The sequence below is a fragment of the Mauremys mutica genome, chromosome 7 (assembly GCF_020497125.1).
Source record: "Mauremys mutica isolate MM-2020 ecotype Southern chromosome 7, ASM2049712v1, whole genome shotgun sequence".
Classification (NCBI taxonomy): Eukaryota; Metazoa; Chordata; order Testudines; family Geoemydidae; genus Mauremys; species Mauremys mutica.
In genome coordinates this window covers 19,378,027-19,405,579 of record NC_059078.1, presented here as the reverse complement: position 1 = coordinate 19,405,579, position 27,553 = coordinate 19,378,027, and the positions used below count along the sequence as shown (strand labels likewise).

Below are 27,553 nucleotides of genomic sequence, written 5' to 3'. Positions count from 1 at the left end.
CGCTCAGCGGCGCTTTACGGCAAGATGGCGGCCAACGGGGGGCCGGCCTCTGTGTTGTTTACGGCCCCGCTCTGTGCGTCGTAGCCGGTTTCCCGTGCCCCGGCGCAGAGGCGCCATGGACCGTAGGAAGAAGCCACTGGAGGTCACGGTCGCCTCGGTGAGTGCGGCTGGCCAGGGTGGGAGAGCGGGTGCGATGGGTGGGGAGGGCTCTGGCCTCTTCCCCCGCTAGCCCCATGGCCTAGGCTGGTTCCCGCTGCCCGCCCTGCTCCGTTCCCCAGACCGCTTCCCCCTGCCCCAACTGGGGAAAGGGCCCACGGGGGTGGGGAGAGGAAGCGGGGAGACGATACTCGCTCTCCTCCCCCAAGGTGCTGAAGAAACCCACCCCCTGGGCCGAGCAGGGTAGCTGGGTCTAGCTGCTCATCGCCCCAAAAGTCACGGGACCTCCTGGTCAACCTCCTCCTCGCCCTGGCTAAGATGGCCATCTACACAACCAGGGAGAGGCGGTTGGCCAATGGAGACTCCTGTGACTGTGGGGCTTGTTTCCGGTCCTTAGTCCGTTCACGTATCCTGGCGGAGTTCCTCTGGGCGGCGTCCTCGAAGGCGGCGTCCGCTGGCTCCTTTGATGCCTTCGAGGAGCAGTGGGCGCTCTCCAGGGTTCTCTGCTCGGTGTCCCCCTCAGGCTCCCTTCTTATGATCCTCTGACCGCACTCCTGTTCCTGTTCTTTTATTAGTTGTTCCCTGAAATTAGTGGGTTTCTGAGGTCCTGTAGATCCTCCCCTTAGGCTGGGGGGGGGGGAGATCCTTTAGCATTGGGCAGGCTTCTGCCCGCCCGGTTCCCAGAAACCTAATAGATACAAGCCTGGCTCCTCCTAGCGCGGTGAACGCATCAGAGCCAAGGTTCTGCACGGTGCAGGAAATGCCATCGTGTTGTGACCATACAGCTCCAGCTCATCCCCTTTTGGCCAGGGTGTGTGAATGGCAAGTCTCCACCTGGCTGGAGTCAGTGGATGCAGTGATTCTGTTATGTGAAGACACAGATTAAAGTGATGTGGTGCATCATAAGACAGCACCACAGGATGTTACCAAGATGCAAACATTTTTTGTGTGTGTGAGAGGGGGCAGGGTTTCCAGAATCATAGACTTTAAGGTCAGAAGGGACCATTATGATCATCTAGTCTGACCTCCTGCACAATGCAGGCCACAGAATCTCACCCACCCACTCCTGTATCAAACCTGTGTCTGAGCCATTGAAGTCCTCAAATCATGGTTTAAAGACTTGGAGATGCAGAGAATCTTCCAGCAAATGACCCGTGCCCCACACTGGATTTCTGCCAGTCTGCCCTGGAGGAAAATTCCTTCCCAACCCCAAAGGCCAAATATAAAAAACCTCTTACTTTCTGATGTACTACAGCAACAGTAAAGGATTTTAGAACCATTTATAAGATGTTCAAGGTTCAGGCAAGAACAACAGAAGGCAATTCACATTAGTTTTAGTTCCTCCTGGAAAGTTCCCTTGGGTTTTTAAATCAGTTGGTTTGTAGCTCATTACAGATAAATTAAATGGTTTTGTATCTGGGCTATTTTATTTTATTGTAGTTGGTAATCACACTTACATGCAACACAAATTAAATTAAGCAAAACTTGTACTTACCCAGTTTTTAAGAGCCCTCTAGGAATTCTTTCCTCCTACCCAGGTAGTGCCTCTTTCTGAGAGGATTTGTATTAGAATTGCAGCACTCATCTCTTTGCCCTGATTGGGTCCTGGTAAGAACACAGCTACTTTATACCCCATGTAGAGTAGGTTTGGAGAAACAGCTGTGCCTTGTATATCCCAGCTGGTGATCTTTATTTTCCTCTGCCTATTGAGTGTGTTTATTATTTGAAATAGGGATGAGGTGCTACTGGACAATGAAGGTTCCCTTAAGAGCTGTAAAATGGTCTGTGTGCCCTGTTACTTACCCACAAAGTTATAATCCTTGGGTTGGTCTAAATACAGAAGGTTCAACATCATCTAAGAATAGTCTTTCTCCATCCTTCATGAGAAAACAAAATGCCATTAAGTAAACATGGGGGTGAGGCAAGAGACAATACCCCAACACCTCAACCCTATTAATAAAAAATAAATCCTAATGTAAAAAATTAATAGTTTGCACTTAATACTTTGAGATATTTGGATAAAAGGTATGTCTTTCTGTGGGATGCTGCTGTGCTTTGACATGGCAGTTGTAGCCCTGTGACCTTACACTTTCCCCTTCAAACACAGCACACTGAACACTTTACCTGTGCACCTATGTCAGTGCTGAATTTGCTAATGTTACTCAAGTTATATTTAGGGGTTTGTATTTTGTGAAGGAGATGAATGTGAATGTATTTTCTGATTTTTTTTTTTTGGAGGCAGAAGGAATTTTTGTGAAGATGCATAGTCTCTGACTGTCATTGGAAATGTCTGCTGTGGACATTAGGGTACAGTTAAGTGATTTCCCATAGCTTGATATATTCCCTTGCTGATAAGGGTATGCTTAAATGGAATTAAGGTTGGTTAAGTGAGACATTCCTATTAAACATTTGATTATGGAGCATCCTTCATGGGAGGTTAAGTTTCTGCAAAAGTCCCAAATATGAAAGCAGTAGGTAACTTCATTCATACCTAAGGGGTTGTCAGAACTTAAACATAGCCTGAAATAAGGTGGCATTTTGCTGTTCATTTATTTTCTTTGGTATACTTTTGTTTGTAGTCTAAGCATCTTTCATTGATTCATTAAAGTCTTTGATAGTTTCACTCCGTTATTTTTATTAATGCTGCTTCAGCATTTTGTGTGTCAATATAATCTAGCAACTTAATTGAAACACAGCAGTGAAAATAAATAGGGTTATATCCAAAACATACATCTAATTAACTTTTGCATTAGCACTTCTGACAGTTCAGGAAAAGCTTGGATGGTTAGCACCATTGTGTTTGTGGAAAATTTTAATATCAAGGGCAACTAACAGCCTGGTTAAATTTCTTGTAGAAATCAGTTTACTGTAAGACTGGCTGAAGAAGCCATCAGATCATAAATTTTTTTTGGTTGTTTGTTTGTTTGTTTTTAAAAGGGCCTCCCAGACTCCTGAAGGCAATTGTTCAAAAGCAATGCACCTGCTGAGTGAAGTTTCTTGGGCCCAGATTCTCAAAGGTATTTAGACACCTAACTCCCATTTAAGTCAGTGGGTGTTAGGTACCTAAATACCTTCGAGAATGTGGGCCTTGATAACTAACATTTATTAGTGATGATTAATACCAATGGGAGTTACATATTCATATTTATAAAAAAGGAAGTCTAAAAGCAGCAGGGAAGAAGGTACTTTTAAAAAAGAGTAATGTCTATCAGCTAGCTCCTTTTTACAAAAAAAACAAACGAAATTTTTGCTTGCTAGCAAATCTCCTTAGGGGTTACTTTTTAAATTAAAAACAAACTATTGTTTATTACAGACTTTGGTTGCCGAAAACTTTGTAGGGGATTATGCCCATTTTGTTCCTGCAGATTTTCCATTTTGGAGTGAAGGATCAGTAATATAAATGGAAGCTTTTAATTAATTTATTTAACCACCTAATCATAAATTATGTTCTATCTCATTATTTTGGATTACATATTGCTGCAAATGTCACAACGTTCTTCCTATTCAAATCACTGCTCCTATTTTCTACATCAGAAATGCAATTAGTTTATTTTTTTACAGGTGTAAACTCTTGATTTCTCACATAAGACTCTAGACATTCCCTAATTATTTTGTTAAAATGACTTTTTGTTGTTTTTCATTGTGGCTGATGTAGTTGGTAGATTTAAAGGCTGAACTCTTCCGAAAGCAAGAAGAATTCAAGAAGGAAAAACTTCTGAAAGATGCTGGACTCTCTGTAAAATCCCAAACAACAAACAAGGTAGAAATAAAATACCCATCATTACTCATTTTTCTGTTTTTCTTTCAGTTTTTCTAGGCATCTCCCAGAATTGAAGAACAAGCCCTTAGAAAATCTAAAAAGTTATTAATACAATGTTTCATTTCCAGTTGTAGGACAAAGGTTGTGATGGCTTTATTTATCAAATTTCTATTGACTCATTTCCAGTTGAGTCTCCCTCAAAAAAACCAAAACTCACCATTCAATTATATTGCAAAACTGCATTTAAATAATCTCTTAATCTATGTACTCTACCCATTTGTGAGCCCCAACTCCTTAAATGCCAGCAAGAAAAAATGAGCTTTGAATTTTGACAAATCCATGATCAGTTGGACTAGGAAAGCACTTTCCAGAGTCAATGAACCTTCTTGGAAAATGCCCTGCCATCAGCTCCTATTCATTTATATTTAGGGAAATAATATCAGATGCCTTGCAATCTCATACTTCAATCTCTACTGCAGTAAAACCTCTGTTCATTTTTCTAAAATAACGTATTGCATAAACCTGACTTTTCAGTCATGTTCAGACTTACTTTTAACATTCAGACCAAATGAATTTGTGTGATCTTGTGGCTATCTTGTTGTAGACTGTAGTATTATTGCTATGTTTGAAGACCATGCAGCACTTTTGCCTTTACATGCTAAAAGTTAGACTTGTCACTATGTTATGTGTAGAACTAGAAATAGACATCTGGAAGAATTATGCAAACAGATCGGAATTAGGTGTCATTTTGAAGAAAATGGTCAGGTTATAACGCTGAAAAATATCAGTCCCATAACAGGCTATGTAATTCGGTATGAAAAGGTCAGTGACTAAGGTATATGAAGCTTTAAAAATGTTATTTTTGTTGACCGTATCTAATTAAGAACCCGAGTTCTCATAGCATATAGTGTACTGTTACACTATACTTGTATCAGTACTTCTCACACTAAGTCTTTGGCATCATTCTTCCTGATAATCTTCACTTCCAAGAACAATATGAATTTATTCTTAGATTTGCTTTTCCTTTAGTAATATTGTCCAGTAAGCAACTATTATCTTTATCTGTAGTTGCTCAAGAATAAAATTTGTGTTCCAAATTTTTTAAATAAAAAATCATAAACTCATGTTAACCTCTTTGTTGGTTCTCCTTCCTGTGCCGTCATAAATTTAAGACACACATGCTATTTGCCACATCACAGCAGCAGGATTATACGAAGAATGTTTAAGCGGATAAATAACTCCAGAGCCTTTCTTTTTTTTATTTTTATTTTTTTTAGTGGTCAAATAAGGTTGAAATCCTGTGTTTTAAAAACCTATGTTCCACAGAAACCAAGCATTTGGAATAAGCAGAACACAGGGGTTTCAAGTCGAGCTGAGAAAGATGTTGAGCAGAAGATAGAAGAAGATCAAACATTAGAGAAAGCAAGGTAAATTTTAAGTTACAGCAATACAAATAAATAAGAGGAACAAACGCTTTGTAGAATTTTTTTACATTTGTAACGAATTGCAAAAAGAAATCATGCAAATAGCAGAATGCAGGTAAAAGTGGTAGCTATTCAGTTTCTATAGGGATGCAGCTGGTTCATTGCTTGTTCATTGCTCCACTTGCTGCACTGTGAGACATCTACACTTACATTATTGTATCCACAGAAATTTGACAGAGTATAGATTTTCTTTTAAAGCATTTTCTTCCATTTCAGTAAAAGCATGGATACAAACATCACAATCAGCATTTTGTGCTCCAAAGAATACTTATTTATAATTTTTGCAGAAAACTGTTTCTTACCTATTTAATAATATATATATTTTTGAGGAAAATTACAGGTCAATGACCTGTTTTGGTTAGTTGTACAATTAAAATATACATTGAAAATGTGACATCTGCTGGTTCTCTGCTATAAATTCCCCATCTCTTATGAATACATAGGTGTAAACCATTCCAGGAGCTAGTTTTAAGATATTCTCCCTGGTTTCTGTGTCCATTTAGATCAGTGGTGGGCCACCTATGGCCCGTCAGTGTAATCTGCTGGTGGGCTGCGAGGCAGTGTTTACATTGACCGTCTGCAGGCACGGGCGTCTGCAGCTGCCAGTGGCCACAGTTCGCCGTTCCCGGCAAATGGTATCTCATGCCTTGTACACTGTGCTCCATATCTTGTTGCCTGAAAGTAATTACCATAGAAAGGTTCTGGGCCGATGTACAGTTTCTTGGTCTGTCATCTAGATAATTGTAATTACAGAGATGTACAATACTTACATTATATGTTGCTACCTATTTGATCATTTCATTGAAGGTGAACTATGTTACTTTTTATTAAAAATTGTTCACAATACAGACTAATCAGGAATCTGTATGTTCGTAGAAATGTCAGTTACAGTTTAAAACAAAATTCCTCCTTTGCTTAGCTGTTAAGATCTGAATTCTGGGTTCAACGATTCCACTTGCTATGGTTGATAACTTCACTGATAGCTTCAGCAGTATAAGAAAAATGGTGCTTTTCCTGCAGTGTCCCCTAAGCCATTGTTTGATTAAAAACTCTTGCAGTTCATCTCTAAGGGAAAATATCAAACATTGTCATTTATTCCATTGCGGTCTAAATACTCAAAGACTATTCTGTTTGTGATGTATTTGGAATCATACTATAAATATAACCTGCTTTTTCTTTAGGCAGAAACTGGAAGAGAAAGCAAAGCTGTATGAGAAGATGACAAAAGGAGACTTTCCAGGTGAACAAAACCTGCATAAAACCAGTATATATTTTAAAAACCTTGCTTTTATTTGGTCACTTTAGAAGCTGGCCACCTTAACTGTCTCATAGTTGACAGCTGTTATGCTATAAAATACAGTACTTCTGTTAATCAATAAATGTAGCTTTTATACTAAATAAGCTTTTTGGAGGCACAGTGTACAAGCTGATTGATAAAGATTATTTTTGCTGAGAGAGAAAAGCCAGTGCTAAGGAAAGAATATTACTTTTTGAAGGACAGTCCGCCCTAGGAAAGAAATATGGGAATCATTTGGCTTGAATCATCAAGTGAGAGAAATATATTCTGGTTTCTTAGTATAGAACCCTAGAAAAGTAAAGTTACTTTGTCATTTTGACATCCTTGGCTTTTATCTATGCTTCTGCATGCTTTCTTTTCACTATATGAAGAGTTTAACTTGGGAAAGAGAGGAGGTGACTGGCTGGTCCATATGTGAATGCCAGTAGCTAGTAGGGTCTGACTTCTCACCTTCCAGCTTTAACCATCTCTAATGCATATACACACTTCCACTTTCCTCTCAGCACATGTCCAGTCCTTTGTGTCATGTGACAGTTAATAGTAGAAAGGCTCAGATTCAATTTAATCCTTCAGTGCTATCACTTTCACTAGTTTCTATGTGCAAGATACATCATATAAAATGTAGTCTCATCATTCTTCTCCCTTTTGCAAAGAGAACTCAAGTGACTGCTTAGGTGCATTCTTCTACATGCACAGTACATCCTTATGTTAAATTCAGTCTTAAGTAATTGTCCTCTATAAACACCATCATCGGAAACTGAACTATTGAATGTAGTAGCCTGCTGTACCCATTCATCTCTTTCATATTCACAGTTTACTTGTCAAAGAACTATTTTGTTCTCTCTTTAATAAAATTAGCAATTTTAAATCTGTTACTGCCAGTTTCATTTTCATGTTAGGACTTGAATTAGTATTGTAACTGTTAATTAGCATAAAGATATATTTTTTTTAAAGATGGTATCAGCACAGTTGCTGTGAAATTTTTTCTAGGGTATATATAATTAATTGCTTTAAACAAACAAAGTTTACATACAGAAATACGATTCATCCCATATAGCTGAATTTTCTTGACACTAGATGAGATTAAAGCATTGTCTGATAGTATAGTCAAGGGCATTGTTGGCAGCTGTGAAACTGATTGTGGCTATTCCATATTGATTTCTTGCTCAGTTGTGTTCTTTTGATGCTTGTTATCTAAGAATTGATTTTTCTGCGCTAGATGAAGAAACTGAGGATTTGTACCTTGTGGATTTTGCTCAGAAGATCATAGACAAACGGAGAGAAATACATGATCTGTGCGAGAGTGAAGCTGCTAGAAAGGCATCAGAACAGGAGGAAGATAAAGAAAAGACACTACCTGAAATAGAAATACCACCCCCACAGGACCCAAATGAAGAATGGTTGGTAATACCGTATGGACAGAACAAGTCTGACAAATCTGTTTTTATTTTTTTTATAATCTCATGTGCATTTAGTCTAGTTTATAAAACATCTTGAATAAGGAATCATTCTGGCTGATACGAGTCCATCACTTGTGATTATAACATTCTTTCCCTTTAAGAAGCATTTTTTTCACATGTGTCTTCTCACCCTGCAGAAAAGACTCCAGGTAGAATAGGTTATTTGTATATAATTTAAGATTAAGTTGTTTTTTAAATCTATGTAAAATTTTTAGTTTAGTTTTATCTAAGCGCAATTATAGTCTCTCTTCTTATGTCAAAACTAAAAGCATGTAATCGTGTGAAGATATCTCCTCAAATCCAACTCTTTCCTTTGGATGGATAACCATGCAGGCATTATTGAGCTTTATGAACTAGTTCAGGGAAAGACTTCCATTACATAGACCAGATTATGTAGATTGACCTTTCTAAAATAGGGTTACATTTTCAAAGTGAGGAAATGGGATGTTTAGACGCCAGTCCTATTCACAAACAAGATTTTTTTGTACCTGTGTAGCTGTTTGATTTTCAAATAGTTAAAATTTAGCTTCATAGGGTTCTTGTTTTTTACCCTTGAGATCACTGAGACAAAATGTTAAACTAGGTAATCTACCAGTTATTTTTCTTTTAATGCCATTATATAAAAGAGGAGAATGCAATAGGTTTAGAAAACATAATTTATATGCCTTACGGAACACATTATTTCCCCTTACTTTGTCTCATCTCTCAACGACATTGACTTGCTTAGTGCAGCCGGACTTGGGAATTCTAGAGGTTTCAGTGTGTGGGGGAGGCTGGGCTGTATGAGAGCTAAATCATTCTTATCTAGTGCATAAGGTAACTAATTTAAACTGAGCCTTTTTAGATTGAAAAGGGAAAACCTTTGATCTTCCAGAAAGAGATCCAGAAGTTCAAAGTTTCTCAAACTGCTAACATATTTGCAAGTAACATTTCCTTGCACAACTATGAATTTTAAACTGCTGACCCACAATAGATGCTGTTTTAAGTACCCATGGTTTTGAGATGTATTGATCAAGAAAATGTGCTGTAAATAAGAATGATATTAAAAGGGCTCATATGTTTTCCTGCTGAAGTTATGGGAGTTCTGATCCCCTTATCGATGCAGACGGTACATCAGACTTCCTGCCTGGAAGCATTATTTAACTAGACTAATTTTTACTGAAACAACCCTGCTCCCTTTCAAGTAATTTAATGCCCTTTCAAGTGGCATTTAATTTCAAAAGGGGGAACTATACAAAAATGAGGGGGTTAGTTAGGCAAAAGTTAAAAGGTACAGTGACTAAAGTGAAATCCCTGCAAGTTGCATGGGCCCTTTTTAAAGACACCATAATAGAGGCCCAACTTCAATGTATACCCCAAATTAAGAAAAACAGTAAAAGAACTAAAAAAGAGCCACCGTGGCTTAACAACCATGTAAAAGAAGCAGTGAGAGATAAAAAGACTTCCTTTAAAAGGTGGAAGTCAAATCCTAATGAGGCAAATAGAAAGGAACACAAACACTGCCAACTTAAGTGCAAGAGTGTAATAAGAAAAGCCAAAGAGGAGTTTGAAGAACGGCTAGCCAAGAACTCCAAAGGTGGTAACAAAATGTTTTTTAAGTACATCAGAAGCAGGAAGCCTGCTAAACAACCAGTGGGGCCCCTTGACGATCAAAATACAAAAGGAGCGCTTAAAGACGATAAAGTCATTGCGGAGAAACTAAATGGATTCTTTGCTTCAGTCTTCACGGCTGAGGATGTTAGGGAGATTCCCAAACCTGAGCTGGCTTTTGTAGGTGACAAATCTGAGGAACTGTCACAGATTGAAGTGTCACTAGAGGAGGTTTTGGAATTAATTGATAAACTCAACATTAACAAGTCACCGGGACCAGATGGCATTCACCCAAGAGTTCTGAAAGAACTCAAATGTGAAGTTGCGGAACTATTAACTGAGGTTTGTAACCTGTCCTTTAAATCGGCTTTGGTACCCAATGACTGGAAGTTAGCTAATGTAACGCCAATATTTAAAAAGGGCTCTAGGGGTGATCCCGGCAATTACAGGCTGGTAAGTCTAACGTCGGTACCGGGCAAATTAGTTGAAACAATAGTTAAGAATAAAATTGTCAGACACGTAGAAAAACAAACTGAGCAATAGTCAACATGGTTTCTGTAAAGGGAAATCGTGTCTTACTAATCTATTAGAGTTCTTTGAAGGGGTCAACAAACATGTGGACAAGGGGATCCGGTGGACATAGTGTACTTAGATTTCCAGAAAGCCTTTGACAAGGTCCCTCACCAAAGGCTCTTACGTAAATTAAGCTGTCATGGGATAAAAGGGAAGGTCCTTTCATGGATTGAGAACTGGTTAAAGGACAGGGAACAAAGGGTAGGAATTAATGGCAAATTCTCAGAATGGAGAGGGGTAACTAGTGGTGTTCCCCAGGGGTCAGTCCTAGGACCAATCCTATTCAATTTATTCATAAATGATCTGGAGAAAGGGGTAAACAGTGAGGTGGCAAAGTTTGCAGATGATACTAAACTGCTCAAGATAGTTAAGACCAAAGCAGATTGTGAAGAACTTCAAAAAGATCTCACAAAACTAAGTGATTGGGCAACAAAATGGCAAATGAAATTTAATGTGGATAAATGTAAAGTAATGCACATTGGAAAAAAAACCCCTAACTATACATACAACATGATGGGGGCTAATTTAGCTACAACGAGTCAGGAAAAAGATCTTGGAGTCATCGTGGATAGTTCTCTGAAGATGTCCACGCAGTGTGCAGAGGCGGTCAAAAAAGCAAACAGGATGTTAGGAATCATTAAAAAGGGGATAGAAAATAAGACAGAGAATATATTATTGCCCTTATATAAATCCATGGTACGCCCACATCTCGAATACTGTGTACAGATGTGGTCTTCTCACCTCAAAAAAGATATTCTAGCACTAGAAAAGGTTCAGAAAAGGGCAACTAAAATGATTAAGGGTTTGGAGAGGGTCCCATACAAGGAAAGATTAAAGAGGCTAGGACTCTTTTTGGCTTGGAAAAGAGAAGACTAAGGGGGGGATATGATAGAGGTATATAAAATCATGAGTGATGTCGAGAAAGTGGATAAGGAAAAGTTATTTACTTATTCCCATAATACAAGAACTAGGGGTCACCAAATGAAATTAATAGGCAGCAGGTTTAAAACAAATACAAGGAAGTTCTTCACACAGCACACAGTCAACTTGTGGAACTCCTTACCTGAGGAGGTTGTGAAGGCTAGGAGTATAACAATGTTTAAAAGGGGACTGGATAAATTCATGGTGGCTAAGTCCATAAATGGCTATTAGCTAGGATGGGTAAGAATGGTGTCCCTAGCCTCTGTTCGTCAGAGGATGGAGATGGATGGTAGGAGAGAGATCACTTGATCATTGCCTGTTAGGTTCACTCCCTCTGGGGCACCTGGCATTGGCCACTGTCGGTAGACAGATACTGGCCTAGATGGACCTTTGGTCTGATCCGGTACGGCTATTCTTATGTTCTTAAGTAATTATTTCCTCTGATCACATGACTTTCAAAGTCAGCAGGAGTTTTGGGTTTCTGGCATTACTATATGTACAGATTTTCTCTATATGGAGGAAGACAGTGCTTTACCAGCATTTCTTTAAGCTCCAGAATCTTAAACTACCCATAAAAACCCTTCTGTAGTTAAGCAGCAAAGAATCCTGTGGCACCTTATAGACTAACAGACGTTTTGCAGCATGAGCTTTCGTGGGTGAATACCCACTTCTTCGGATGCAAGAGGGTCCTTGCATCCGAAGAAGTGGGTATTCACCCACGAAAGCTCATGCTGCAAAACGTCTGTTAGTCTATAAGGTGCCACAGGATTCTTTGCTGCTTCTACAGAACCAGACTAACACGGCTACCCCTCTGATACTTCTGTAGTTAAGTTTCAGGTGGCCAGTAGTCTTTCAGCAAAGATACTATAAATAATTATGAAACCTAGCTAGCTAGGTATTTTTTTCCTGTCTGTTCATAAAGAAAACAGTGTATGCAGATGGAGGTTTTACTCCTGTAATCAGCTTTGAACAACAATAACTAGTCTGAAAAGTAGAATTACAGTTTTTCAATTTATTAGTTTAAGACAGGAGAGAATGTCATTTTATTTCTTACAGCGTATGGGGGTAGTGGGCCCATAGTGAAGAATCAGAAAGCTGTAAACTTGAACAGAGTAGAAATATATGGTACTAGTATACTACACTAGGTCTAAGGTGAAACTGTCTAGTTATTCTGTGCCCTTATCAAATTTAAATATCAGAAATGTAAGCCAATGTGTTCACCTTCCGTATACTTTTTCAATACTTGTCTTCACCCCACCTCAAGAAAATGAAAAAGACAGTTCTAATTATTTACTGATAAGCCTCCAGGAACATTGTCTCAGCACCCTGCACAATGGGGCTCCAATCTCATTGGAGGCCTTTGGGCAGTACCATAGGATTAATATATACTACTAATTATTCTCCAGCCATGTGTATACTCTTGGACCAGAGGTCACAGATAGAAATATTTTTTCAATGATCATATTATTTACTTGGTAAAAATAAATGGCACTAATACTAAGCTCTAAGAGTATGTCTGCCCTGCAGTTAGACCCACAGCTGGTCTGTGGCAGCTGACTTGGGCTTGGGCTAAGAGGCTGTTTAATTCCAGTGCAGAAGTTTGGGCTCGAGCTGGAGCCCACGCTTGGTAACCCTCTCCCCTTGCACAGTCCTAGAGCACAGGCTCCAGCCCGAGCCTGAACGTCTGCACCACAGTTAAACAGCCCATTGGCCCAAGCCCTGCAAACCTGTGTCAGCTGGCACGGGCCTGCCATGGGTATCTAATTGTAGTGCAGATATACCCTCAGTGCCCTTAACATTTATTTAAAAAGCATAACGTAATGAAAGAATAAATCTTTAAAAGTTTAGTATTTTGGGACTATTTTGTACTGTTGTTCAGCGATACTTTGTCGTCTGTGTGTCTTGAGTTTCCTAAAACGGCATAACTAGAACTGCTTGATGTTAAAGAACTCTATGTAGGATTGGTGGACAATAAGTACCTCTGTTTCTTATTCTCCCCACAGTTTTAAGTGGAGCATTCACTATGATAAAGAGCTTTACCTAAAGCACACTATGTAAAGAGAGCTTCAAAGGAACAACATTCTGCGTGATTTCCTAGGCTTTTGTTAAACCAGTTGAATGATTACTGAAGCTCTTAGTAAATGAGCCATAGACTGATAATTGCATTATACTATAGCAATTTAGTATTTGTGTGAGAAGTCCGTGCTGCATCATTATTTTCACCACAGGAAGCAAATATTATGCTTGCAATGTTATTTTGACTTGGGAACTACGTGACATTGTAACTTGTAAACAGTTTTCAAACTGTCTTATGAAGGAAGACAGTTGGCTCAAAATGAGTGATATTTTATTCAATGTGATAAATCTGTCAGAAACCTTGTTTAAAAATATGTCCTTTTAATTGTTAAACTGGGCCTGTTAACTGTTAGGATGGAGGTAACTTTAGCACCCTGAATGTGAATGTTCTCTATGGAAAGTATTCAGTTAATTTTTTTATCCTTTGGATAAGAGTTCTATAAATCTGAGAATATAAATTGTGTGAAATTCTTTTTACTTTCATTACAGGGTTGATTATGTGGATTCCTTAGGCCGATCTAGACGCTGTATGAAGAAGGATTTGCCAAATTTGCTTAAAATGGATAAAGAACTTCAGGGGAAAAGGTATGGCTTCTGTAAAGAAAGTATTTTCTCCCACAAGATTGGTAGTGGTTTTATCAAAACTTCCTCTGTGAACACATGCATTTGTCCTAAGCTATTTATTTCACTGGCAACTGAATTAATCCTCTGAAAAGTGTGTGGTAGATTCACATTTTAAATGGTGCCTGAGTTGAGGCCGTGTATGCCAAACTTAAACACACCGAATTTTTATAAACTACTAAAGCTCAGATTCTGATGGAAAATACTAATGAAATCTAAAAACTTCACTGAAGAGCATTGGCTCGTATTTGTCCTACAAACAAAGGTTTATTAAATTTAATTTAGCAGCCTATCGGGTACTTGACTTGTTTTTTTAAGAACTGTGGTCCTTCTATAGAAGTTGTATTTTAGTGTGCCCTAAACCTAAAGAATCCCAGCAGATGAATATTTTTTTGTCCTGGATGATCTGATTTCAAGGGTTTTAATAAAGTCAAATACATGACGTTCTGAGTGAATTTGTTAGAACTCCAGTTGAATAGTTAATTACAGCTATTCTGATAAAACTAATGGCAGAAGTGAAAATTATATTGGAATGAAATGTGCCATAATTGAGCACTTATATTATTGAATTGTAAGTTTTCCTCCTTGAAAATTCTGCAGCCTGTTCTTTATAATTCAAAAGAGAATGAAGAATATAAAATTGCATAGGAAGTACATTCTCTGTATTCACCTAGATAAGTGGTCTGCAATCATATTTTGCTCTAGCCTAGCTAGATTATGAGGGAGAGAAATGTTTCTGCCTCCCAAGGGAAAACATAAAAGTATTTGCTCCCTCAGCTACTGATGTTCCTCATTTAAATGTTTCATTATTTTACATTAAACAAATAAATGCTGTTCACGTTTTTGTATCCACTTCACATTGGTGAAAGTGTTGCTGTTATTCTACTTTTGGTGACTATTCTATTGAGCACTGGTCATCTCCCACTTCTATTTTCAGTTATTAGTGACTTCACAATACCTGTGAAAATGGTATCAACTTCTTTTTAAGGATGTTTAATTAGAATTATTTTACTGTGCTGTGCCAGATGTGGTATCATATCCTTTCCTCCCTCCTCTATTCTGTAATGTACTATAAATTCCCATACTGTGCTCACGACTGTAGTATCTTGGTGCCTTCCATTAGTGTTCTGCAAACTATGTCCACACTTCTGATGAGTAATTAAGCTGTTGTCATACTTTCATTGTTCAATACCAAAGAACCTTTACACTTTGTTGTTTGGGTTTTGTTTTTCACTAGACAAGGCATTGAGGAGAAGACTCTATTGTCTGAAGATATGAGACGAGAACTTCAGCGGCAGCAATGGGAAAGAGAGGAAGAAGAGGCCCTAAAGAAACCTGTGGGACCCATACATTATGAGGACATTAGAGAAAATGGTTTATATTCATTCCTTTGTATGGTTTATCTTCACTGGAAGATGGTTTTTAGAGGAAGAAGGTGTAATTTATCACAAAGTATAAAAAATACTCCAGTATAAGTATATTCTCACCTTGTTAAACTGTGTTAGAAATAGCCACTTAATTTACACAGGGATAGCATGCATTCATCTACTGACAGAAAAAATAAATAAGGAAAAAAACCTCCTAGTCTCCTAAGAGAAGTTGCTGGGAAGCATCATCACGTGAGTCAATTAAAACTAGACTGGACATAACACTCTAATGCTATTGTCAGGCAGGGCAGTGGGCAAGATGACCTAATGAGTCTTTCTCCAATAACTTATACCCTGGTGATTTCAAGGCTGCTGCAGCTGTAAATCTGATGAAACCTAACTGTTGAAAATTGTTCCTTTCAGAGGCCAGACAGCTTGGTGTTGGCTACTTTGCCTTTGCTCGTGATGGAGCGCGGAGAAATAAGCAAATGGAGACTTTGGAAATGCTAAGAGAGCAGGTATGAAGCTAAAAGTAGATCCATAGCCTGTGCTGGGAACAGCCTTGGCTCCCCATCTTTATATATAATTTTGGAACCTTGCACTGTATACCATGTAGTAAATGTGTTGGAAAATAGTAGCAAAACCAAAACTACTTGTGTAGGATGTTGAACTGCAGAGCATCAACATCTATAGTTGTCCACTCATGATCTTTGATGCTGAAAGGCAAAATATTTAGAAATAAATTTTCAATGGAAGTAACCTGAAGTCTGCATGCAAGAAAGTGTTACTGTAGTTGTGTCAGTGAATGGATATTTAGACTTCAGAAAGCCACTTGCATGCACAGTTGCAATAATTGATAAATACACAGCCATGGCTCCTACCCACTGGAATTTGGCCCTTAAAGTTGAGGAACCACTTTTCAATTATTACATTTTTGTATTAATTTCTGAGTATAAAAAAATGTTTAAAAGGCTTTTATCCTATCAATATAGGGAAAGGGTTGCAAGAACAGGGACAAAGTTACAGCTCACGAAAGCTCATGCTAAAATAAATTTGTTAGTCTTTAAGGTGCCACAAGTACTCCTGTTCTTTTTGCAGATACAGACTAACACGGCTGCTACTCTGAAACCTGTCAAAATAAATGTTGAAATCCTAAAATAAACCCCTTCCCCCATTTTGGCTAATCATTCATGGATTTCTTTTGAGTTGAGATTAGGTGTAGCTTCAGTGAAAAATCTGTTTCTTCTACTCTCTAGAAGTTTTCATCTTGTATCTGAAATAAGTATCTTTACACCTCTTCCACATGCCTCTCTATAGCAAGCTACTTAGAACAGAGACATGTTTTGTTTGGCATACTTAGCCAAATTTTACTGTACCATGTTCACAGCTTAAACCAATGGTAGTAAGTATTATGCCTGGTAGTGTGTGCAAGTTTGGATTCAAGGAATGGGGTCATTTTCCTCCCCATTGAGACAATGGAGCTGGTAATCAGTTCATTTCTGGGTATAATTGAAGGAAATGCACAGTTGACTATAACCAAATACAGGATTAACTAATGAACATTTTCGGTTACTGTTAAGACCACAGACCAAAGGACTAAACGTGAACATTTAAAGGAAAAACGAAAGGCAGTTCTGAAAACAAGGCTTTCTAAACTTAAAGCAAGAAAGATAAAGAGACTAAGAGAAGATGGACTAGAGGAAGAAGCAAACAAACTAGAAAATGAAGGTATGGTCTGTAACAAGTATCTTTGTTTTAAAACAATCGTTCTCCCTCAGTATCGTGGAAAAAGTGTTCTGTTCAGATTGAATATCTGTGTTTGAATATCAACGTTATATATTTTGAATATATTAAATTATGTGGCTTTGAAAAAAATAGCAGTTGAAATTAATTACACATAGGTATAAAATCATATATACTAAAAATAGTTCTTTCCGTGGAGAGGAAAGTGTTGTTGTTGTGTGCATTGTCCTGCCTTTTAGGTTCACACCTGCCAGGAAGAATTATGCAGGTCACCATTTAAATATATGCAATTCTAGCTTGGAATGATTTTTTTTAATGAGCGAGGATAAAAATGATAGCCAATTAATTGAGGTATGAAGAAATACAAGCAATTTGTTTAGAGCTGTCTTGTAGGGAATGTCAGATACTGTATATTCATAGAATTAAAGTGATTGCAGGTGATAATTAAGGGCCAGAATCTGTATTCAGATGACTGTGCACAGCTATCGGAGGCATACGTTTGCTATCAAGCCTATAGCTTAATTTATGTATGCAGAAAAACCCCTTCTGCCATGTGATTTTTGTGAGAGTTGTTTTAAGTAAAAGGTTCAGTATGTACAAATGGACACATTCCAAAACTTATTTGTAACTTGGTACAAAAAAGAATACCCTCTGGTAACAGCAGTCTGTGGGTGAGCATGATGAGATTAAATAATGCTACACAATTGAGTGTATGTCTTCACTGCAGAGTTAACTTGAGTTATCTTTTAAATTAACTCCACTTGAGTGAGAGTGGCCACACTGTGAAATCACACTCAAGCTACACAGAGTGGTTGTGTTCGTGGCTAAGTTGTGCCATCTCAACCTTTAGCCTAGACCCTCTGATGGGTCAGCAACCACATTCAAATTAAGGGTTTTTGTGTGGATAGACTCAAATTAGAGGCAACATGCAAGTTACAAGCTCTGAAAAAGGTGAATGTCAGAAATCATGTAAAGGGAATGTGGCCTCATTTCACAACTTGCAGACATGAATTTTTGAGTGCTAATCCCAGTTCTCCACTGGCTCCATCTGTGGTATTAAGTCACACTACTTGCTTCCTCATCTGTAAAATAGATTTAGTACTTTCCACTTCCCAGTAATGAGAGAGTGCTTAAATGTAAAGTGCTTTGGAAATGCAGAACAGTAGTATATCAGTGTTAAGTATTATTCTTACAGAGCAGAATAAGAACACAACTTTTTTCTAAGATCACTGAAGTGGAGATACGTGCGAGTAATGTTTTCACTCTTTCCTAATTTCCCATTGCCAGTAGAACACTCAGCCTATTTACACTGAAAAGCTAATGAAGGGTTGTAGATTCATTTCTAGATTATCTGGTTTATCCACTGTGGCTTCTGAACTAATGCACAGTAAATTAAAAACAAACCAACAAAAAACACCTGCCCAGTGAGGTGCATTTCATTCTAGTTAGATAACTGCTGTAGACATTATCAGTGTGAATGTGGAGTAGCTCTTGTTATGTATTCATCCTATAATATTTGAAAAATAAACCTATAACAAATTTCTTTTCCCTTTTTCAAAAGAAGAGGAAGACGTTATTGGACCATTACCAGCTGACCCAGAAGCCCCTGTGGCCCCAAGAGTTGCAGAAAGTAGAAAAGTGGAGGTCATCATTCAGGAGAGAAAAGATACAAAGGCTGGTGTGCCCTATGTTCGAGAGTGGGATAAAGGGAAAGGTAAGAAAACTGAACTATGAACGTAGCATGGTATAGTCAGAAACACTGTTTATTAATGGGATCAGAATTAGTGTCATTTTTATACATGATGAACCTGAGAAGTAAAGTAATAAATTTCCCTTTCCCCTTCCCTTTTAAATTTACATTGTCATTACTTTATGGTGAGCCCTAGAAAGAGATTGACAGCCTTGACCATGACATGAGCAGCTGCTGTAACATAACATAGTCTTACCCTTCACACAGGTTATTGCGTTCCATACAAAGATACTGATGGAAGAAGGTGGAAGTGTGAATTTTTTTTAGTTTATAACCTATCCTGATATGCAAAAATAATTGCTGTAACTTTACACTATGCCAGGGGTAGGCAACCTATGGCACGGGTGCCGAAGGCGGTACGTGAGCTGATTTTCAGTGGCACTCACCTGCCCAGGTTCTGGCCACTGGTCCGGGGGACTCTGCATTTTAATTTAATTTTAAATGAAGCTTCTTAAACATTTAAAAAACCTTATTTACTCTACATACAACAATAGTTTAGTTATATATTACAGACTTATAGAAGGAGCCCGTCTAAAAACGTTAAAATGTGTTACTGGCACGCAAAACCTTAAACCAGAGTGAATAAATGAAGACTCAGCACACCACTTCTGAAAGGTTGTCAACCCCTGCACTATGTGGTATGGATGGGCAGGATGTGTCACACAGAAGAGCCTAAGCTCTAAATGCATGAGTAGGTAGAGTATTGCACCAAATTACATAAACAGACACCATGGAGGCAAATGTAGTGTGAGGTCACTTTCCCTAAAATGCTTCATGGTAGAAGTGAATTTTGAGGGAAGGATGTGAAGGAAAGGCAGAAAGGCTGTTGGCACACAGTGAGTGGAGGCTGTTCCATGATTCTTGTGACGGAAGGTGCATGTAAGAAGATAGGAAAAGGGGAAAAAGAGGAAACAGTGAGAGAGATGTGGGCAGATCCTTGAAGGTGTGGACAAGTAGTTTGAACTTAATGCAAGAGAAGTGGGTGGGTGGTAGAAAGTAGTAAATTTGGAACTGAAGAGAGGGCCCTCCCTCATAATGAGGTATTGTTAAATATGTGGCTACAGCACTTAACTCTTGACAATTTAATACAAATTGATGTAGTTAGGACCACCATATTAATTTATACTGAATAAAAATATTTGGCTTTTGGCCTTCTGGTTACAAGGCAACATCAACCCTACTACAGCACATGGGGGTAAACTTAGTTTAACTGGCCAAACTTTTTCTTAGAAGTGAACAGAAGTGCTCTGTGAAGAAAGTAACTAACTTTATATCTCAGTCATTAATGTATGTGTGCCCTCCGCTCTGCCCTTGCCTTTATTCATGCTGTGGTAACACTTGGTAGCATCTTCCTTTTCCTGAATGCTAAGTGACTTTGCTGTCTTTCAAATCCTCTCTCAAAACTCACTCCTTCCATCTCACTCCCTGCCATTAATCTAATCTCAGGCACCCTGGCCAGAGTGCACCAATGGAGCATTGTGACACAACGCCTGACCTCTAGGCGCTAGAAAACTACTGGAACAACACTGGGATTTACAAAGTCTGAGTTTGGCACTTAGGCACCTTAGACTCTGATTCACAAAAGCCAAGATGCTAGGCGGAGAGCTGCCTAACCTAGCCAGGGGGAATGCTGACGAGGGCTGTATACATTTGCGTGCTCACTCTTTCTCTCTCACCCAGTGACTGTTCCACTGTGGATAAATACTTAAATAGTCATTGGGCCAGAGAGCAAGAGAGAGACTCTGTAGCCTAATGGTTAAGACACCCACCGGGGAGGTAGGCGACTCCAGGTCCAGCCCCCCTACTCTGATCATTCCATTATTTATCCATAGTGGAACAGCTTCAACACGGGAGACAGAGGGCCCCACATCAGAATAGCCCACAGCATAGTGATTAGAGTGCTCTCCTGTGAGGTGGGAGACCCTTGTTCCACTCCTTATCTTTGTGGTTAGATTGTAAGGACCTCTGGCACTCTGACAAAAACTTCGTCACATTCTATAACTTGGGAAAAAAACTTAGTTAAGCCTCCTGCGCTCATACTTGTGAGGGGCATCTTTTTTTAGTCTGTGTTTGTACAGCACCTACTACAATGGGGACATGGGCTATGACCGGGACTCCTAGATGCAAGAAGTAATGGGCTTAAATTGCAGTAAGGGAGACTTAGATTAGACATTAGGAAAAATTTCTTACGTGTAAGGAGAGTTAAGCACTGGAAAAAATTACCTGGGGAGGTTGAGGAATCTCGGTCAGTGGAGGTTTTTAGGAACAGGTTAGCAAAACGCCTGTCGGGGATGGTATAGATCAGGGGTTCTCAACCTTTCTTTTGAAGCCCCCTCAGCATGCTGTAAAAACTCCACTGCCCACCTGTGTCACAACAACTGTTTTTTCTGCATATAAAAGCCAGGGCCAGCATGAGGGGGTAGCAAGCAGGGCAGTTGCTTGGGGCCTCATGCCACAGGGGTCCCCTGTGAAGCTAAGTTGCTCAGGCTTTGGCTTTAGTCCCAGGCAGTGAAGCTTCGGCTTTCTGCCCTGGGCCCCAGCCAGTTTAATGCTTGTCCTGCATGGCGGACCCCCTGAAACCTACTCACTGCCCCCCAGGGGGTCCCGGACCCCTGGTTGAGAATCACTGGTATAGATAATACTTATTCCTGCCTCAGTGCAGGGGATTAGACTAGATGACTTATCGAGGTCTATTCCAGTCCTACATTTCTATGATTCTATACTATCACAATACTACTAATATAAATGGTACTCTGCAACAGGGGGTTCTCAATCTTTTTCTTTCTGCCCCTCCCCCCCCACATATGCTATTAAAAAAAAAAAAACCCACGGCCACATGCTATAAAAACCTGTGCCACAACAACTGGTTTTCTGCATATCCAGTAGATTAAAAGCCAGGAGGTAGCAAGCAGGGCAATTGTCTATAGCCCCACACGACAGGGAGCTCCACAAAGCTAAGTTGCTCAGGCTTTGGCTTCAGTCCCGCACAGCTTGGGCTCTTGCTTTCTATCCTGAGCCCCAGCGAGTCTAATGTCGACCCTGCACTCTGGTTTATTTTGGGGGACCCCCTGAAACCTGCTCACGGCCCCCTAAGGGGCCTTGGACGCCTGGTTGAGAATCACTTCTCTACAAATAGTGTGTAGACCTAAATTACAAATAAAATTTGAAAAAATAGTTACAAGTCCGTGATTTGTAAATCAATTTGTAGCACCAAAAGCACTGTAAGATGTGCAGTTCCTTGCTCTGTTTAGAAACTTTTGTTTGCTGCAGTTAACATTTGTATTGGAATAGTGTAAAAAATCCGTCTTCAGAACTAGAGCGCCTTTTTGCTATAGGTTGTACAAATCCACAGCACCTGCCCCCAGGAGCTTCTAATCAGTTGATTAGGTTCCTGTACCACTGTACATGGAGTAAAAAGCTGTTCAGGTCATCTTCAATGTAAAACGTATTTATCGTGAACTTGAGCTGTCATCACATTTCATAGCTACCTTTAAAAATGTGTCATGGGAAATGATTCACTAATAGAAGTTAAAATGCCTACCATTGTAATCAAATAAGCACCATCACAGGTCATAGCACATTCTGACCTTGTTGTCTACCCTAGCATAATGGTCATTTTTAAATATCTGTGGGTTCTTACTGCTTTGATCTCATTTAGAACATGGGCTTCCCCTTACAATTAGCAACTGTCTTCTTAAAATAACCAACATTGTTAAGTTGTCTTAACATTTTTTTAAAGTGATTTGGTTCCTGAGGTTTGAAGCAAGTGGTGTGTCAGCTTAATACTGATGAAATTAAGTGAAAGACTCTAGTGCAGATTACTTCAAGCAATTCAGTTTTCCATTTCTGTTAAACATTGAAGAATAAATTCCTTCACAGGAAGGGAACATAAATGATCTTTGTACAGTAAAATTTGTTTTCAAGTCACCCTGTTTTTCCTATCTAATAGAATTTACTTTTGGAGAATGGTCAAAGAAACGTGCAGATGAACGAGATCCGGAATTTGCACCACCTTCCAATTACTTTGTTTGTCAAAAGAGAGCCAATAACTACCAAAGCCAGAGTTGGAACAAGCTTGGATCCTCTCATGAGAAACTGGGACAGGAGTCAACACAGAACAAGCCGTTTCCATCGACGCAGAATTACTGCAACAGTTCGGAGGATCAGCAACCAGTTTACCAAAGTCTAGATGACATGTTGTCTTACTACAAACAAATGACTTGAGCTTATCAAAAGCATAAGCAAGAATCTTAACTTAAATAAGTGAAATAGAATTATGTTCGTAGCATTCACCTATTGTTTTTCCCAGGTTTTGGGGAAATAAGGTTCCTGTAAGTAGATACCTTATTAATTAAAGAAATCTGTCCTGTGAAGTAATGCTGTCTGACTTCTATCACATAACAGCCACACATTTGCTTCATCAGTGCTGTATTGTATTAAAAGGATAAGTTTTGATGGTGGTATTTGATTGTGGTATTTGACACTTATTTTTTACCCTATAACCCTATTCTTTGTGATTCTCCTGCATTTTGTCCGTTTTTTGAAATTTATGAATAGAGATGTTATTTTAAATAGGTAACGCTTGTTTTAGTCCTTTTTCAACGAGACCCTCTTTCCCCCCCCCCCCCCCAAGGGAGATTTTTATAAGAGCTAACTTCTAAGAAGTGTCAAATTGAGAATACTCTGACAAACTGAAAATCAAGTCCAATGATAATATGGTCAAATACTTCTAAAGAAACAACAGTCAGCTAGTTACTCCTATTTGCTAATTAAACCATCTGGTGTTAAATACAAAACCTTTATTTTTTTTATGAGAAACTTATTTGCCTGCCTATCTAATGTCACCTGTTGACTTTACTGGCTAGGGTAGTTCACTTCCTATCCCTAAATAGTTGTGTGGGGTTCCTCATGTTGTTGTTATGCCTGCTGCATTCTGGAGATGTGTGTATAATCTGTAACTCTGTAAAGCCCTTCAAAGCTTGAGAGGCACTGCATAAATCAATATATAATATCCACATGAAGGGGTAGACCAATCATAAACACACAGTTCAAGCAGAAGCCGTGGCACTTGATACTACCATCTTAATAGCTTAAACAGATCTGATATATCAGAGTTTCCAAAATACAATTTTTCTTGCTAGGTGTATGTGGCTTTATTTTATGTTTAACCCATTTACCAACATACTGACATTACTTTTATATGCTATTGCAATAATTATTGTATAACCAAATTGATATGCTACTACTACACTTCAGTTAGCTAAATAGACGGTGGTATTTGATATTTAGAAAAAATACATGTGATTTCAGGGGCAATTTTGATCATTGGAGTTGATATTTTGAAAGCTTATACAAAGACATCAAGATGGAGTACATTTGAAATGAAATTTCCCAGATTACCATTGTCACTTAACCTTATAAACACTATCAAAGTGATAAGCATGGCAGCAAACACTGAAGTTGGCATGGAGATTGTCAGTGTTTTACTCTTGTAATAGTGCTTTTCATCCTAGGGTCTCAGAGTGCTTTACAAAGGTTGGTAAGTAATAGTATCCCTATTTTACCAATAGGGTCAGGAGTGCCAAAGTAACTTTAGTTTCATATTTCTATTTAATAGATTTAGTGTTTGTAAAAGGTGCTGCAGAATGAAAAGTTTAATCCACCCAGTGTGTACAGCTCAGCTAACAGTGCACACTTCTGTGCCTTCCTCGCTGATGTTTCAACTCTGACCTGGACCAATTTTTAAGGGTCGAGAGGGGACGTCCATCCGCATATCCCGCTCATCCTCTGAGTTTCTCCCAATGTGAATTAATTTGAAGCAGCAAACTAGAAGGAAACAGTTCTTTGATGATAATTGGGCCATCCAATCACCTCTCTTCATGCAAAACAAAAACGTATAACTATGGATTTCTTTTTAAAGAACTCAAAACAATTAGCCAGTTTACACTGAAGTAAAATGAGAGGAAAATGTTCTAAATCTGGCCACTTTTACTGACCGTCAAAGTTTAACTTTCTTTATAATGATAGGTGGCACAACAAAAATGGATGTTTTTCAGCTCTGATCTCTCTGGTTTTTGAGTCAAAGTTAATGTCCACCAGATGGCAGTCTAGTACTTACTTGCTAGTAACAACTCACTGCAATTGCTTTCATCCATGTGTGGGCAATTTATGTACCATTCCCTTCCCAGTAGCATTGAGGAATTATCTGTATGTATCTCCAGTACATTGACAGACTATTACAGAACCCATAACAATTATCCCAAATGGTACACCGAACAATGTATAGCTCAGGATCTTTGGGCTAGCACACAGCTATTTCTACATTTAGGCAGCTGCATTCAACAACGCCACCTGCAGATGGAACCCAGAGCTGAACGTGAAATGGGTAGGGTAGTCTCAATGGAGTGCCATCAGTTGTGGAATTCGCAGACATCAGGCTGAAGTTAAATCTTGCAAACTTAGGAACTAATGCATGGTTGAACTCATGTAGCAAATAGCTCAGCTATACAATGTCCCCTGCACTGTGCCCCTGGAATAAATAACCTAGACTCCTCTTATAAACAAACGCCTCAATGTATGAGGGAGGGGAGAATGGCTTGCTAGCCTAGAAATGTTGACATATTTAAAGAATGTAATGGTAGCTAGAATGTATGGTAATGGAATCTTGAAAAACACAATCGGCTTTTGATCAGAGATTCAGGTGTCAAAGTCCTTTACAAATATTAACTAATAACACCTTCAGGAGGTAGGGAAGTAAATATTACCATCTCCATTTTATGAGAAGGGAAATTGAGACCAGTTATGTGACTTGTTCAAGGCCACAAAGAACCACCAGCCGAGGAGGATGAGGATTTGGGAGTTCCTGATTCCCAGTCCTATGTTCTGGCATTAAGCCATATTAATACTCCTATATAATTCTGAGGCTCTCTTTCCCCCTAATTTACTGCTTGTTAATTTACCAGTCAAGATATGGGAAAACTCTTCTCCTCTCGCAGAATCAGTTGAAGCCTAAGCCCATTGTGCACATTCTTAAATTCCTCTTAAATTTTAGGCCAGAGTAGTTTTGAAATGTAGGTGAGCAATGTTCTGTACCAACCAAGTGGTTTATACTGTAGGGTTCTGACCTATTGTGACATGTAAACGTTCAATTTTAGAATGTAGAACTTGGAGCAAATCACCTATTCTGTTCTCGTTGACAACTAATATAGCTTATAATAGCAACATTCATGTTTGGAATACCTTTTAGTGGGTTGTTGGTTTTATTAATCAAGAGTAGGCTGCATTTAAAGCTGTGGGTTTGATGCATCTTAAATGATCGAGGTAAGAAATACAAGATATTTTACTGCAAAAAGTTCTAATCTACTGTTGGTTCCCATTTTGAAGCTGTGCTTTGTCATTACTTACTGAAAAATAAAATCTCTGGTGTTCATTAACTAGATGTTTGTAGTAAACTTGTGTTCTGATCAAAATTGGATCAAAACCACATCCAGAGTACAAAAAAATATATATATATAGGAAAACTAACAGTTGGTTTCAGCTAAGTGAGCAAATTACCCAGGTTGAAAAGGGTTATGTCATGGTTAAAACACAAGACACAATTAGAGCTGATAAACATGATGTTTAGAGGCCCAATGCAGATTTCCTTGTCTGAATGGCTTGAATAATTCAGTATTGGACTTGTGCATATGAGCTCACTAGTGGATTTTTCTGCATATTTATCACAATCTGACCCTAAATATCTTGTGCAATTAGGTATAAAGGGTGGGTTTATAAAGGCGCTTAAAGGTGCCAGGCACCCAACTCTTGGTAAATTTCAATGGGATTTAGGTACCTAATTCCCTTGGGCCTCTTTAAAAATCCTAGCCTAAAGGTATATGGTGAGCCCACATAAAGATATGGCAGCTAGAAAGTAGCAAAATGCCTTGTGTGTTGGACATTTAACATTCTTTTAAAGTGGAAAAATAGACGTGAGTGCTGTAATAGACCTGCAGTAGTATGCCATCTAGTCCATTCATCCTCCATGGTAGGAGTGTCTCCTCCAGCCCAGACTTCGGTACTTTGTCCAATTGAGTTTTAAATGACCCAAGCAATGTGACTCATTAGGGTATTAATCATGGAATCTTACTCAAATTCCAGCAGGAGCCGGCCTGCGTAGTTTAAACACCACACTAGTATTTATTTATTGTCCTAAGCTGGTGTGCACTGTTGCTATACACTTTTACACTCCTATTGGATTCCACACCAAAAGTGGCTGCATTTCTGCAGTGGTTGAAGCAATTCCTGCATGCAAGTTTTTTGATTTTCTGAGTAATATGTTTGCACTACTACTTTCCTCCTAGGGTCTCAACACTGCAAATATTTATGAATCAAGACTCACATCACTGTTCTGAAGTAGCAGAGGGTTGCTGTCCCTACTTTACAGATGAGGTGAAATTGGAGCACACTATGTCTATCATTCAAAGTCACACAACGAGTCTGTGACAGAGCAGAGACTTGAACTCAGGTCTCTCGTCTCCCAGGTCTGAGCTTAGTGCACTACTAGACAATGCTTCCTTTAAAGGCACTATGTAAATCAGCAAATGTAAATCATAATTTGGAGTAGAAGCAGAGATTTAATTGGATCTGAGCAGACTCCTGCAAAACAGCAGCCAGGATGTTTTAAATGTTGGCATCAACTTGAATAACAAGTTGTTCGTTATTGTTTCCTTTGAACTACATTCACGTCTGTTCCTGTTCTATGTTCCTATTTTGCCTC

The 27,553-nt window shown here is 38.9% G+C and overlaps 2 protein-coding genes across 7 annotated transcripts in view; both read left to right on the top strand.

The window, feature by feature from the left end:
- On the top strand, positions 1-26,236 carry CCDC174 (coiled-coil domain containing 174). 3 transcript variants are annotated; one of them, XM_045024010.1, is made up of 11 exons: positions 1-157; positions 3,812-3,916; positions 5,243-5,343; positions 6,582-6,640; positions 7,917-8,097; positions 13,807-13,902; positions 15,176-15,312; positions 15,729-15,823; positions 16,886-17,033; positions 18,613-18,762; positions 22,748-26,236. In XM_045024010.1, the coding sequence occupies exons 1-11, from the start codon at positions 116-118 to the stop codon at positions 23,020-23,022; spliced, it is 1,389 nt and encodes a 462-aa protein (XP_044879945.1). In that variant the 5' UTR covers positions 1-115; the 3' UTR covers positions 23,023-26,236. The 3 variants fall into 3 exon arrangements, with proteins under 3 accessions (XP_044879945.1, XP_044879944.1, XP_044879947.1); XM_045024009.1 differs by having other exon boundaries at positions 2-157; positions 18,610-18,762; XM_045024012.1 differs by lacking the exon at positions 1-157 and adding an exon at positions 2,398-2,463 and having other exon boundaries at positions 18,610-18,762.
- The window catches only part of C7H3orf20 (chromosome 7 C3orf20 homolog), a 55,416-nt gene continuing 53,845 nt past the window's right edge, over positions 25,983-27,553 (top strand). For all 4 annotated transcript variants that reach the window (XM_045024008.1, XM_045024007.1, XM_045024006.1 and 1 more), the window contains exon 1: positions 25,983-26,118. The gene's annotated coding sequence lies outside the window, so the exon portion shown is untranslated. The remainder of the gene's footprint in view (positions 26,119-27,553) is intronic.